Raw genomic sequence first — 13,691 nt, 5'->3', positions numbered from 1 at the left:
CCTCCTCCAGGAAGCCCCACTGCACCTGGTCGGGGAATTACCACTTTATGATGGACAGTGTCTCAGGAGTGGGCAGGGACCTTCCTGCGAACTACTGCTAGCCAGGACCACGGTGCCCCGTGCATTTAAACACAGATGGGCCTCGGCACACAGCAGAGAGCCCAGCTTATGAACATATATGTACTGGGATGACAGTACTTTTGGTATCTTCCAACAGGGACTGACTGAGTCCGGTAAAAAGCAAGCCAGATGGCTGGGGACCGAAAGGAGGTGGTAACAGTGTAAAGCGGAGGAGTAACATTTTAAAACAATTCTGTTTCTTAATGGGTGTGAAGCATGCTATGGATAGCATATCATGAGAGGTTTTCTTAAATTCATTTTTACTCCAAAACCAATCCGCTGACATTGGGTTTATTATACAAAAATAATTACATTAACCATGAAGTATATGAGGTCAAAGTAAATGGATCATGGAAAGAGATGAATGTTACAACTGTCTTTGAGAAACTTATTGTTTACTTAAAGTATCAAAAGTGAAAAATATTAAGTCATGATACCTTACAAACTAAAGTTCTGAATTACTTGTAGTAATTCAAATTACTCCATCATTAAAGAGAACAGAGAACTCTCAGTTCTGGTGGTTTCCACCTACTTCTCCTCCTGAGTTAGTAGAGAGCTAACCAATCAGTGACTATATTATATCTGAACTTTAACCTGAGATTAATGTAGAGTCAAAGTAGATTTCTGTCCCTTTCAGGTTTAAAGACTGAGTCTTTATGCTGAGAATAGGCCATCATATCCACTATCGTTTTTCTCTTACAAAACAATGACATCATCCAACCCATTAAAAACACTGGGCTCAGTGGAATGGCCTATTTCAAGAAAGTAAAATGGAAGCCTACAGGAATGTTGCCAAAAGATAGCTTTTGTTGAGAAAAACAATTTTCTTTGGGTGGCTATGTCACCTTCATAAAACAAAACGGACCCACACAACTCCATCAAGTCAAGCCGGGTTACCTCCGCCACAGCTTGATGTGCTCCTGGTCTGAGTAAGCTTTAAGGCACTCGGCTATCCGGTCCCCGATTTTCAGCAGGCAGTTCCGGGTGTGCTCTAGTTGCTCCTGCACGTTGAGCCCCTTGTCAGGTTTGTCCAGCTGTTTCAGTGCCTTTTTCACGGGCCTCATCCTCTCTTTACACTGGAACAGGCCAAGAGAGTGGAGTTATGAAACATGTGCAGCAGAGACGCCTCCGCCTTTGCTTCCTGTGCCCTGAATTCCCAGGAACACACAGCCCGCCCTCATGCCATGTGGTCACTGGGAAGAAGCAGTTAAAGCCAGTGGAAAAAGTATCAGTGTCAAGTTAGAAAAACCTGACGTGCAAGTCTCAGCATCGTCGCTTAGAGCGATGACCTGGTACACCTAACCTGCCCTCTGAAGATGCTGCTCTGTTTCCCCATCTGCAAGAGGGGCCTGACAACCTCACAAGGCCATTATGAAGGTCAAATGAGATGCAAAACTACAAACCTGGTCTGAAAACCTCCCATCGCAAACTAAAACTGCAGGATAAGACATTTACAAGTCTTTTAGGTTCGTCAGAAGCCCTTAAGGGACGGGCTTCCGGGCAAGAATGGTGAACAGAACATGAGGATCTTCTCCTCCCTAACTCCAACCCCGCTAAAAGGACAGTAAAGGGATTGCCTTAAAAAGAGATAACCCCACAAACACAGGGAAAATAGGAGAAAAAACAACAGGAATACAATATTGGCAGCTAGGGAAGTTACTTAATGAACCTGAGAACACTAAAGCCAGCTATGGAGCTACCTGATTTATACTGCAAAATTCCCCCAAAGGCTAGTCAAGTGTCTCTAGACATAGGATTGAGAGTTAAGAAATAAGGACTGGTTTTTAAAGACTGCTTAAGAGTAACAGGTACTCGGATTCCTAATAGACACCCAGATATCCGACACCATCAACCAAAAAAGATCAGGAAGTTTATTCTCTGAAGAAGATGAAAGAAAGATCTCCAAAATGAGCTACACGAGGGGACGAGGTCACTGTACTGACAGCAGGATTGCAGAAATACGTGGAATCAGAGGGTTAGTCCCTCGCTCTTAAACATGAGCAGACAACCTAGGACTAGCGAGCCAGATGAGGGAGGTTCTAACACGAACAGAAAACAGAATGACAACCCAGGATTACCAAGCCATTTGGAAAAATATCTAACATGAATGATGGATAGATAAATACAAAAATATTCAGAGAACCGTTGGGAGGGGGGAGTAAAAGATCTTGGAAATAAACATAACAAGAGGAATAAAATCCTCAAAAGAAATAATGGGGGAGAAAGTTGAGGAGATCCCCAGGAAAGTAATTTAAAAAGCAGAAATTGAAAATTTAAAAAAAAAAAAAAGAAAAGAAAAATAACATTAGGGACCACGCCCAGAGTCCACTATCCAAAAACAAGGAGTTCCATAAGAGAAAACAAACTCGAAGATACTTGTAATGACTGACAGATAAAAAATTAGCATCACGAATTCCTACAGAAAAAGTAAGGAACGACAAATTACTCAAAATAGGCGAAGGATATGAACAGGAAATTCACTGAAAACATGAATGCCCAAGAGATATGAAAATAAATGTTCGACAACCACACCAGTCAACATTTCACACCCTCGGGAGGGCAGTAAAAATCTGTAAGTCGGAAATTACCCCGTTTCTGAGACTGGGAAGCAACGGAGACTCACAATCACTGCTAGAAGGAGTGTGGATCTCTACAGTGGCTGTGAGGAGTGACCCAACGACATCTAATGAAGTGGCAGGTGTGCATGCCCAGTCACCCCGCGCTTCTGCTCCAGCTGCGGGCGCCAGAGCTCTTACACACGTGCACAAGAACACGCAATTTCGCCGCGGCCTCGCTGTGATGGAAAAAACCTGGGGAGACCCCCACGTCCGTCAACAGGAATGGCACTGCCGAAGTCATAAAGCAGCAGCATAACAGTTATCGACACGGGTAACTCCCAAACGTGCAAATGCCGAGAGGAGAAGAGCAAGTCACGGGACACGCTCGGGGCCGCATTTACACGGGCCCACGGGAGGCCGTGCAGTGTGACGCCGAGAAGCCTGACTCTCACGGGCACCTTACTTAACTGTGCGACACAGGACGAGTCCCCGAGCTCTCTTCACCTTATCTTTAGAGACGTAAGTAGTAAAAACTCCAAAATCACGCACGAGAGAACGATAATCAAATTCAGCATCGTGGCCACTTCTGGGGAAGCAACAAAGGTTGACACTGGGGAACACTGGGGGCTTCAACATGCTAGTCTGAGCTTTAAAGAAATGCAGATCTGACGGAGCTTTGTGGTACCGACATCAATGTATTATATTCCTGGAATTTTTCTGTAGTTTTTAAAGAGTTCATAATATGAAAACAGGAATAAGCCAATATGTAAAAGCATTTTTTAAAACGAGTATGGTACCAGAGAAGCCTTAATTTTGATTTTCTCATAAATACTGAGCTAAAGAAGAACCAAGGAAATGTATCAGCTGGTTGTGTAATGAATTTATCCATTCACTCAATTTACTCATTTCTTGTGTACTTCTAGAATCTATGTATACTTTATGTAAAGACACAGTACTTGCTCTCACAGTGCTCACAGGCAGAAGAGTAAGGAGGATTTTTTAAAATTAGATAAATACAAAGAAAAACATATGTATCTATGTATATACTCGTGCATACAGGTTTGAGGGAACACAGAAAAAGGTAGAGAGAGACAGACTACCAGACAAAGATGGGATCAAAATTCTTTCCTCTGCTGCCACAGAGCAGGAATATTTTGAGATCTGGAAGATCACTTTCTCGTTGGGATCGAGTTAACTATGCAAGTGAACTGATTTATGGAAATTTGGGAAGAAGGGGAGACCACCAGAGGGGTGGGGAAGAGAATTTGTTGAGTGCAGTGCAATGAAACACATACCTGCAGCTCCAGTAAGGAAATGAGGGCCTGAGGACACCCTGGCCTGTTCCCAGTCCCATCAAGGCCTCGTCCGTGCGTGCTCTCCCACACCTCCCCCGTCTCACCTGGGGAGACAGACCGTATCCTGGGCCATGTCTTAGCGTCACCCGCCACCACAAGGAAGCAAGAACGACACGTTCACCACTGCTCTAGCTCACTCGGCCAGGACCCCAGCCTTGTCTCATGTCATGGTGTCCCCTCCTCACCACTGCAGGCACTGGCATCCCTCAAGGTCATGACTTACTATGCTGAATGTCTCCTGGTCCAGATCATCCTCCTCATCCTCGCCAATGGGGACAGGTTCACTTCCTGCTGTAATATGGACAGGACCCTGAGATCGCTTTGATTTACTCGAAGATTTGGCATCACCACCTTTAGGCTTTTAAAAAAGAGTTACAAGGAGTCATTGTCATTTGTGTAATCCTGCCTTGCAATTTGGACTTGGTACCTATGTCATGTCACTACAGCGGGTAAATACGATGGCCTCAGTTTATAGAAAAGGCAAAATAAGGTCCTCTGAGAGACATCATGAAGCCAAACCTATGTGAGTAACTGTTTACACACCATTCCCATTTCTGTTTCTAAACATACCCAATTATAACTTTAGCTTCATCAATTCCATTTGGCTGCCATTCTCTGATCCATAAAATGCACAAAATCACGAGGAGATTAAGAGTGTAAACTGGCAGAGATCTTATCTTGTACAGTATCATGTAGCAATTTTTATTAACAGCTTATAAATGAATATACACTGATCTAAGAATTTGTATTAATTAAAATATTGTAAACGACTGAAACCTATACAAATTTGCATGGACAAATCTCATTTTCTCCATGAAAGGTTGCAGAAGGATGGAGATATAAGTATATTTAGATATATTTAAAAGAAAGAGCATCAACAGCATTCATGATGTGTGCATGAAACTCAAAATACAGTTGCCAAAAAAAGCCACTTGAAGTAAACATGGAAAAATATTAACAAAAAGTGTAACATCTGAGTAGTAGATAAATGTTAAATTGTTCTTCGTGCTTTTTTTTTTTTAAATATATTTCACTTTAAAAAAATAAAAGTATCTTTCTGTGGAAGCACAGACACAAAGATATCTGTCACAGGATGGTTTATAACATTACAAATTGGAAAGCAATTTCAATATGAGATGTTAATTGCTCCCAAGCTGTTATAACCAAACGGAATCTTCCTTATGTACTAAAAACAATTTAACATGTATTTATTCACTTGGAAAGTTGTTTGTGATATACTGCTAAGTGGGGAGAAAAGACTACCCAAACAGTCTGGTCTGATTTTTATTTTATGTTTGTTCTTATATGGAAAGGTACTCAGCAAGAAATCTACTAGAGTTGTAACTGGATGGTGGAATTATAGCAGTTACTTGTTTGCATGTTTTAATGATGATTAATTGCAAAATAATTTCATCATAAGTCAGCAAGCATACATGCAACACTTTACCAGATTTCTGTGGTTTGGAATGAACTTTAAAACCCTCAAAGTGAAGATTATATAATAGCAGGGCTTTTCACCCATTTCTATTCCAAAAGCTTAACTCTTGCTAGCATTTGGTTGGAAGCCTAAATCCTTCAACTATTCAAATTCATCTGCAGACTGTGCTATTCTATCATGAATCTGAGAATATATTTCAAGTAGTTACCTGTAAGTGCAGATTCCTCTCACCTGTCTTATCACATTCAAACAGACCCCTGAAATATGCAGAGTGCACACAGAGGCCTTCCCTGTGGAAGGACACCCACACCTGCACGTCCCTTTCTCTCTGCAGGAGGAGGCGCAGGCCTCCCCCCAACAGTCCCAACCTTCCTTCTCGGATGAGCCCATAGAAAGACAATTATTTCCGGACCCTCAAACTCCATTCTATTTCTAAATTCCAGAAGGGAATTTCAGCAGCTACGGATACCTCAGTAAGAAGAATGACATCAATACCTTCTCTTTCTTATCTTTAGACCTCTTCCGTTCCTTGTCTCCTTCTTTGTCTTTCCTAGAACTCATTTGTTTCTCCTTGTTCTCCTTGTTCTCTTTCTTCTTCTGTTTCTTTTTCATTGGACTTTTTTCTAAGCCATCATCCTAGAAGACAAACGGGGCTATGAGCTATGGCCGCGAACTTTATATTTACTTATTTACTTTCTGGAGCAGGAAGCACTGCCCCCAGCGGTTCATCACCACGTCTACACTTGGAAGCTTGTTTTCAAGCATACAGCCTGAAAGCACTCACACAATTAATTCTAAACACTCTGGTAATAGCCAGGTAAGCTTTCAGAGGCAGATGTTCTTCACTTCTGTCTTCTCTAATTCTCACAGCAACCCTTCAGCATAGGCATTATCATTTCCATCTCACAGAGAGGAAAAACTGAGGACAAAGAGATCATATATGCACCTGTCAGCTAATACCCGGTGCAGTTGCTAGCATGTGAATGCATGCGTGCACGACTCAAAACCGTGCAGGTTGCTTTATCACTGCTGACCCTCTTGGAGCTAATCTCAAAGCACAATTACGCTCGAAGAGTAACAAAATAAAACCCATTAAGTTGCTACTCACTGAAACAAAACACTGAAGGACACTAGTTTACATTCCACTTTGCTTAGATAGGAGGTTACAAACTGGTGGGCCTTGGGCCAAGCCTGATCCACAGACAGGTTTTGTTTGGCCCAACAACAAACTGACCGAGAGCGCAGCTGTGCCTTGCACCAGCTCCTCGCTTAGCCACGTTGCCAGCGCTCCGTCGTTCCCCAAAACGAGGCTGAACGTCAGCTGCCATTTATCATTAGAACTCGCGTGGTCCCCTCACCCAGTATCTGCGAGTTTGCACTTGCTGACTTAAATGAACAGCTACACTCCTTTCTCACAGGTTAAATAAAGACAAAGATCCAGTTTCCTTCATCTACGCTGCATGTAAACCAAGCACCTTTCAAATGCTTTTATACCAGCTGGCACAATAAGTGAAGCTTAAAGTATAACGCTCAACTGAAAGCAAGCCTCATACCTTCACTTCTCCCTCCTCTGATGGATTGTCTGAGAGTCTGGGAGATGAAAAGTCAATCCCATGCTCATCTTTCAGCCTGGGGGCTTTGTTTTCCTTTTTTACTCGAGGCTTCCGCTTTTTTAATTTGGCCTGGAAAGGGAGAGAAAATGATGATAAAACTACAAATCAAGTCTCTCAAAAGTACGGCCAGATAACATGACTATCTGAAATAGCGGCCATATAATCCAAATGGCCGATTTTAGCTGGTGCAGACATATCCTGCACCCACCGCACCGACACCACACCCACACCACACCACACATACACACCCACACATACACACCCACACCCCAAACCCACACACACCACACCCAGACACACACACTCACACCACACACCCATACCACCCATATTCTCAAATCTACTGATTCCAATTTTTAGAATTCCCTCAAAGATAGAATTCAAAACAAAGAACACCTTATGTACAAAGATACAAATGAAAATAATATATAAGACAATAATAGTAAAAACAAAACAAATGATCCCAGCTGATCTCGGAAGCTAAGCAAGGTTGGGCCTGGTTAGTATTTGGCCGGGAGACCCCCTATGAAGACCAGGTGCTGTAGGTGTTTAAAAAAAAAAAAAAAAAAAAAACCAGCTACACTGAAAATCAAGGAAAAGATGTGTATGTACACAATCAAATATGATACAGTAACCTAACGCAAGTATAAACATGGTTAATCGGTCTCTCCAGAGCCTACTTTACAGTACACACTCAACACACATATTCTCTGAAGAATGACACTACTTATGATACTATTACATGAAAAAGGACATAGTATGGGATCAGAATAATTTTTTCTTCTAAAATGTTTTGTTTATAATACAGAGAATTTAATACAAACGGCATAGCTCCAAGAGCACTTAAGGAAATGGACAAAGCCTGCTGCTAGCACTGGATGTTAACTTGTTTTATCTTTTAAACATGATTCCCACTTCTAGGTCTGAACTGAAATGAAAAGTTGGGGAAATAAAAGGAGATAAAGCTCAGATGAGTTCATTAGCAACTCGGTTGCAATCTTTCACTAAGCAAGAAATTCATCATAACTGAAGTCCCATTTCTGAATTAACTGTGGACTCCAACTGTCTGCTTTATCCCTGGACCCATTATTACAGTAGTCCAGAGTGGCACCGGGAGAGACCAGGGCTATTTTGAGACAACATCTGAGGAGAACGGCTTTGTAAGAAAGTTGCCAACTTGGTTAGGTCAGTAATTAAATGAGCATTTCTATTATTACCAACCAACCACCACTACTGGAATCGCAAAAACAACACCTGACTACGAGGAGGTTCCATTCTGTGCAGTGCCCTGAGCGGCATCGCTTCCCCTCCCTGACTCTGAAGGCCTGGAGTCTCAGCCGCCTGGGGACGTCCGGCTGGCAGCCACACTCACCTCTTCCCCGCCCGACACGGCCCCCTTCTTCTCCAGACTCTTCCTGAGCAGCTTCAGCAAGTAGTCTGCTCTGGTCTGCAGCTGCTTCCCTTGGGGCTTTTTATCTGTCTCCACGGGCAGAATCTTCAACAGGAAAGGAAGAGAAGCACCCGCCACCACCCACATCCTGGTTAGTGGATCAGGATAAACAGAGACGACGAAGAGCTGAGCAGTCCTTTCCCTCCCCGACCACCCAAAACACAGATACAGCCTCAGATCCTATCTCATGTCCATGGCTCCCAGTCACTGACAATCCCTCATGAGCCGTTCTCGTTTTACAAAATGGGATGGAGAAATCCAGCTCTCCCACTGGCTCCTACCTGTGCTGTTAACAGGGTAGAACAACTCAGGTAGGAGGGGCTTGTTGGCTTCATCTGCTAGAGCATCCCAGCCGTCGTGGATTTCCTCCTTCCAGGAGCAGGGAATCCCTGGAGCTAGGTTAAAGCTTCGTTTTAGATTGAAAATGCTTCTTAGAGCATTGCCGGAGAGCACTGAGCTATGCCGGGACAGGATCCGTCCCTGCTACCACGGTTGGACCTCTCAGGCCAGACTGGATTTGGTCTCAGTGCTTAAGGCAGGGTGCTGTCACCCTTAGAGCATCGCACATGGGATGAGCATTGTTTGACGTGCCAGGAAAAGCCCTGCCAGGAGCACAACATGGAGCACATCCTACTGAAACTGAGCCAGTCAGCTTTCCCTGCTTACAGCTCTGAGCACGGCCTTACTACCTGGTAGCCCGATTTGCGACGGATAGGGTGGGAGGCTCGATTTTGTGGGAGAAGGAAAGCCAATGTTTAATTCCATTACAGAAAACACCAAGGTGTAGTTCATTCTTTCTCTATATGCGGAACTGAAATATGATTGTTTCAAAGACAGTTTTAAACAAAGGGCCAACAACTAAGGCCGAGAGATGCTTTTATTATCAATAACCTCACCCTGGTATTTGGTGCAATGAGACTGACCTATCACAAAAATCAGATCAAGATTTCTCCTAGAATTTCCCCGAAAGTTTACCTGGCTACTATCTTCATCTAGAAACGGTGCCACGGTCCACTAAAGAAAGTACATTTCCAAGGACAAAGAAATCCCAGGAATTTATTATTGTACTAATTTCCAACGTGATAACCCACTCCCCCACCAGAAATAGTTAAAAATAAGTAATCGATGCAAAAACATTACACGACACATCTAGAAATCTCCAGTGTTCGAGTCACTTACTTTGTCAGTTAACTTAAGCTCTGGGTCCGTTTTAATTAGCTCCCAGTTCCCATAGCCATGTTCATGAATTCCCAGCAGGAGGCGAGAATCATCTTCCACTCCCCACTCGACATCGAAATGTGCAGCTTTGACACGACAGGTTAAGCAGTACCTAAGGGGATTTCGAAAACGCAAGGACTTCAGAGGAGAGGCCTTTCTGATTTGGCAATGAACACAAATGAACAGAGACACAGTACTGTGATATGTTAAACCCAAGATGATGAAACGTCAAGTTTGTTTTCTCGTGGCACAGCCACCCACGCGTGGGGCAAAGCAATACACTCACTTTTTTTTTTCTTCAGGGTCCACAGGGATAGATTTATGCAGCATTTCAAACTCTTCTTCATGCTGTATGATGGATTTCACATTAACCTGAACCCCAGATATCTTGATTGTTGGCCCTCTCTTTTTTCCTGGTCCTTTCCCTAAAAAAGCACCAATTAATTTCACATTAGTTAAACAAGAATTTATTAAAGTTCCACAGACTGAACAGATACCAGCAAATCAAGGTTCATGCCCTCGAAATACATGTCTTATTCAAATTTTTAACCTATAAGGCAAAAAAAATTATTTGTAAAATAACCTCTGAACAATTCAGTTTTTTAAGATTTATAAGTTTTGAATCAGCTAGTGTTTTTAATCGTATTGCCTTTAATACACACACACACAGACACACACACACACACTTGGTTCTAAAATTAATAAAATTAACAAAAGATTCTTAAAAAATAACATCAGTAAAGTTTTTTCTTTTATTTTTCTAACTATCCCATTAACTGTTTTAAGTGTTTTAAAGATGGTCTTCTCTACTAACAAAGTATGAGATCAAGTCCATACCTCACACATTTGAAATGATGAACAAAAAGAGTCATGGAAGGTTTACACTAGCCCTAGTTTCGAATTAAAATAATCCCCGAAGTAAAAATGAAATTCAGTCAACTCTAACCAAAGGGTCTAAGTCGAAATCAATGACAATGACACTTTGTGAGAGAAAGGACAGCTCAGAGCCTGAGAAAAGACTTCTTTTTTTTCAAAACATGCAAGTTGATGAGATGGCACTACAATTACAGACAATTACTTAGGGATTCTTACGTAATCCACTAGAACTTCACTTCCAACTCCCATTCCCAACAACACTGAAGAGAGCGGGGACAGAATGTGGTAAAATAGGAAAGGCCCTGCTCTGAAAATCAGAAATCTGGAATTTAGTTCCAAATCTGCACAAACTGCCCCCTCTCGCTCTACTTATTAACCTTTACGGGTCTCAGTCTCCTGGACTGCAATAGAAAAATGGGCAAAGGATAGAGACACAATTTGCAGAGAATAAAACTCAAGTGGTTCCTAAACATACAAAAAAACACTCAACCTTCTTATGATAACAGGAATGCAAATTAAATATATACACATCCCATTTCTAACCTATGAGGTTGGGAAAAATAAAAAAATTTGAAAACATTATGTCGATAAGACTAAGAGAAAACAGACACTTTCATTCAATGCTGGTGGGAGGAAATGGTGCAAAGCTGCATACATACAGGGTTATTTATCACAACGCCATAAAACAAAGGACTGAAAAGCTTAATGCCCAATAACGGGACACTAATAGTGTATACCCATAACAATATTGCATACCCATACCACTGATATTGCATATCCATAACTGATTATGGAGCTCTTTAAAAAAAATCAGGTGGTGGAAAAAAGAGGAACCATTTTTAATGAATGGTGTTGAGACATATAGTTGCCATACAGAAAAAATAAAACTGGTACACCAGAAAAAACTCCAGGTGGATCAGAGATGCAAAAGTAAATGAAATCACATAGGAACAAGGGGGTTGAAAAAATCACAGTTAATTTCTTTATATCCTGGAGGTAGAGAAAATATTTTTAACTGACTCAAAACCTAAACTCAATAGGGTAAAACATCATAAACTTGACTATAAAAAAATTTTTTTTAATTTTCTGCATAAACTACCATAAGCAAAATAAGGAGACAAATCACAAACTAGAGTAAACTGGCAACTTTTATCAAAAAAGGAGGCCCTCAAAATGAAGACCAACAACTCAAGAGAAAATGGGCAAAATATTATGAATATAGAGTCCACTAACGGCCCTCAGAAAAGATGCACAACCTTGCTCGTTTAAAAAAAAATGAGATGCCATTTCTCACCTACCAGAGTCTGGCAAAAATCTGAATGTTTGATAACGCGCTGTTTGTGAGGCTTGTAAAACAGTACATACACTGCTGGTGGCAACGTTAGTGCTATTAGACTTACGGGGGAGAGTTTGGCAACATCTAACCAGATTACATGTACATTTTCCCCAAGACCCAGCTATCCCACTTCTAGAAATCTACCCCAGAGGTGCTGGCAAGATAGGAAATAGCATATTTGTTAGACTGTTACTCATTGTGACTTTATTTATAATGGCAAAAGACTGAAAACGACCCAAATATTCATTACTAGGGGGAGATAAAGTATGAATTCACACGTGGTGGAATATTGTGCAATTGTAAAAAGAAGGAGGGATGATCTCTACATCTCTACATAATAATATGGAGAGATCCCCATATGTGAAAATAAGTAGGTGCAGAACAGAACACATGGCAAGTTATCTTCTGTAGGAAAGAATACTGGGTACCTATAGGAGAGGAATGAAACAGGACTGGGGGGACTGGGATAAAAGCAAGATTTTCCAAACGACCTCAATGGAGTTTGCCAATGTCTTACATAATTAATAATAATAAATAAAAAGTTAAATCAAAATGAGACAAGGAATCTCTAAAATTGAAAATAAATATAAACAAAAGAGGCTAAACGATATCATATATTAAGTTGGTGGCATAACCACACAGGAAAAAAAACAACTTCGCATAATTTTAAAACACAATATTTTGACTGCACGTTGCTAGTGGGATGCATTCTCAGGACAAAAAGAATTGCAATGAAATCAAACTCTGCATTGAGAAGCCTTACTGTTAACAGTAAGACTGGCTTTGCTATTTAGAAATGAGCATAATACAGGATAAGGCAAAGACATGATCATGTTAACATTTTTAGGAATATAACTTTTCAACTTGAGATATTAATAATCTTACATTTGAATTGGAATGTCAGCCTGGACTCTGAATATGCTAAATCCCAGTTAAACAATGGCGGGAGGAAGCAATCGGCCAGATCCTCAATGCCAAGGTGCATGAGACAGAGGGGTGTGAGAGGGAAGGGCTTTTTATAAGAAAATATCTCCAAAGGACGTTGTGAGATGGAAAGAGAAAGGCAGATCGGTGTGCATGCTGCAGTGTTTCTATTAAAAGGAGAAAGAAAAAACGTTATCTACTCATTTTTTGTATATAAGCATTCCTAAATTTCCAGAAAGAGACAAAAAATAGGGAAACCTGCCTTTCATTTCTGAGCCATGTGAATGTAATACACAAAACAATGAGAAAAGGTTTACTTTTGGATGAATTCTGGGTGCTATGAAAGCACATTTTTGGACCATTGTCTAAAACACTCAATTATTTGTTTACAAAAAATACATCTAAAATTTTTACTATATTTTAAGTACTTCTAAATTGTTACTTCAATAATATCCTTAAAAAGAAAATCCCAAGGAACGAATATTCCTTCACTTAAGGATGACAGCTCACACTGCAAGCCGGAGCCTATGCTAAGCACTTTACACCCATGGACTGAAGTAATCATCCTAACCCTTCGAGGCCGGTACTGTTACTCCATTTTCCGAATGAGACCGTTGAGAGGCCACCTGTCTCAGGTCCTGCAGCTCAGAAATGACAGAACCAAGACACCAGGTAAACTGGCCGCTGCCCAAGCCAGAACACTTGACCCCGGCTGACACAGCCTCCTGTGAGTGCTCTCCAGCACGGTGAAGAGTGGCGAAACAGGGGAAATGGCACGGACAGACCACAGTCCAGTGCACCAT

General features: G+C 41.5%; 1 protein-coding gene across 4 annotated transcripts in view; it reads right to left on the bottom strand.

Moving 5' to 3' along the window:
- Positions 1-1,011: 1,011 nt before the first annotated feature.
- CHD2 (chromodomain helicase DNA binding protein 2) overlaps positions 1,012-13,691 on the bottom strand; it is a 75,322-nt gene continuing 62,642 nt past the window's right edge. Inside the window, exons 28-34 of one of the 4 annotated variants that reach the window (XM_023528959.1) lie at positions 10,039-10,177; positions 9,714-9,864; positions 8,457-8,579; positions 7,025-7,153; positions 5,967-6,107; positions 4,257-4,391; positions 1,012-1,196 (exon numbers count right to left, since the gene is read on the bottom strand). In XM_023528959.1, coding sequence (XP_023384727.1) covers positions 1,014-1,196; positions 4,257-4,391; positions 5,967-6,107; positions 7,025-7,153; positions 8,457-8,579; positions 9,714-9,864; positions 10,039-10,177 — 1,001 coding nt within the window. In that variant the 3' untranslated portion in view covers positions 1,012-1,013. Of the gene's footprint in view, positions 1,197-4,256; positions 4,392-5,966; positions 6,108-7,024; positions 7,154-8,456; positions 8,580-8,815; positions 8,941-9,713; positions 9,865-10,034; positions 10,178-13,691 lie in introns of those variants that run through there. The other 3 variants (XR_002779664.1, XM_023528960.1, XM_023528961.1) reach the window with 3 other exon arrangements.

This window comes from Pteropus vampyrus, unplaced genomic scaffold (genome assembly GCF_000151845.1).
Source record: "Pteropus vampyrus isolate Shadow unplaced genomic scaffold, Pvam_2.0 Scaffold34, whole genome shotgun sequence".
Lineage (NCBI taxonomy): Eukaryota > Metazoa > Chordata > Mammalia > Chiroptera > Pteropodidae > Pteropus > Pteropus vampyrus.
This window is presented reverse-complemented; position numbering and strand designations above follow the sequence as displayed.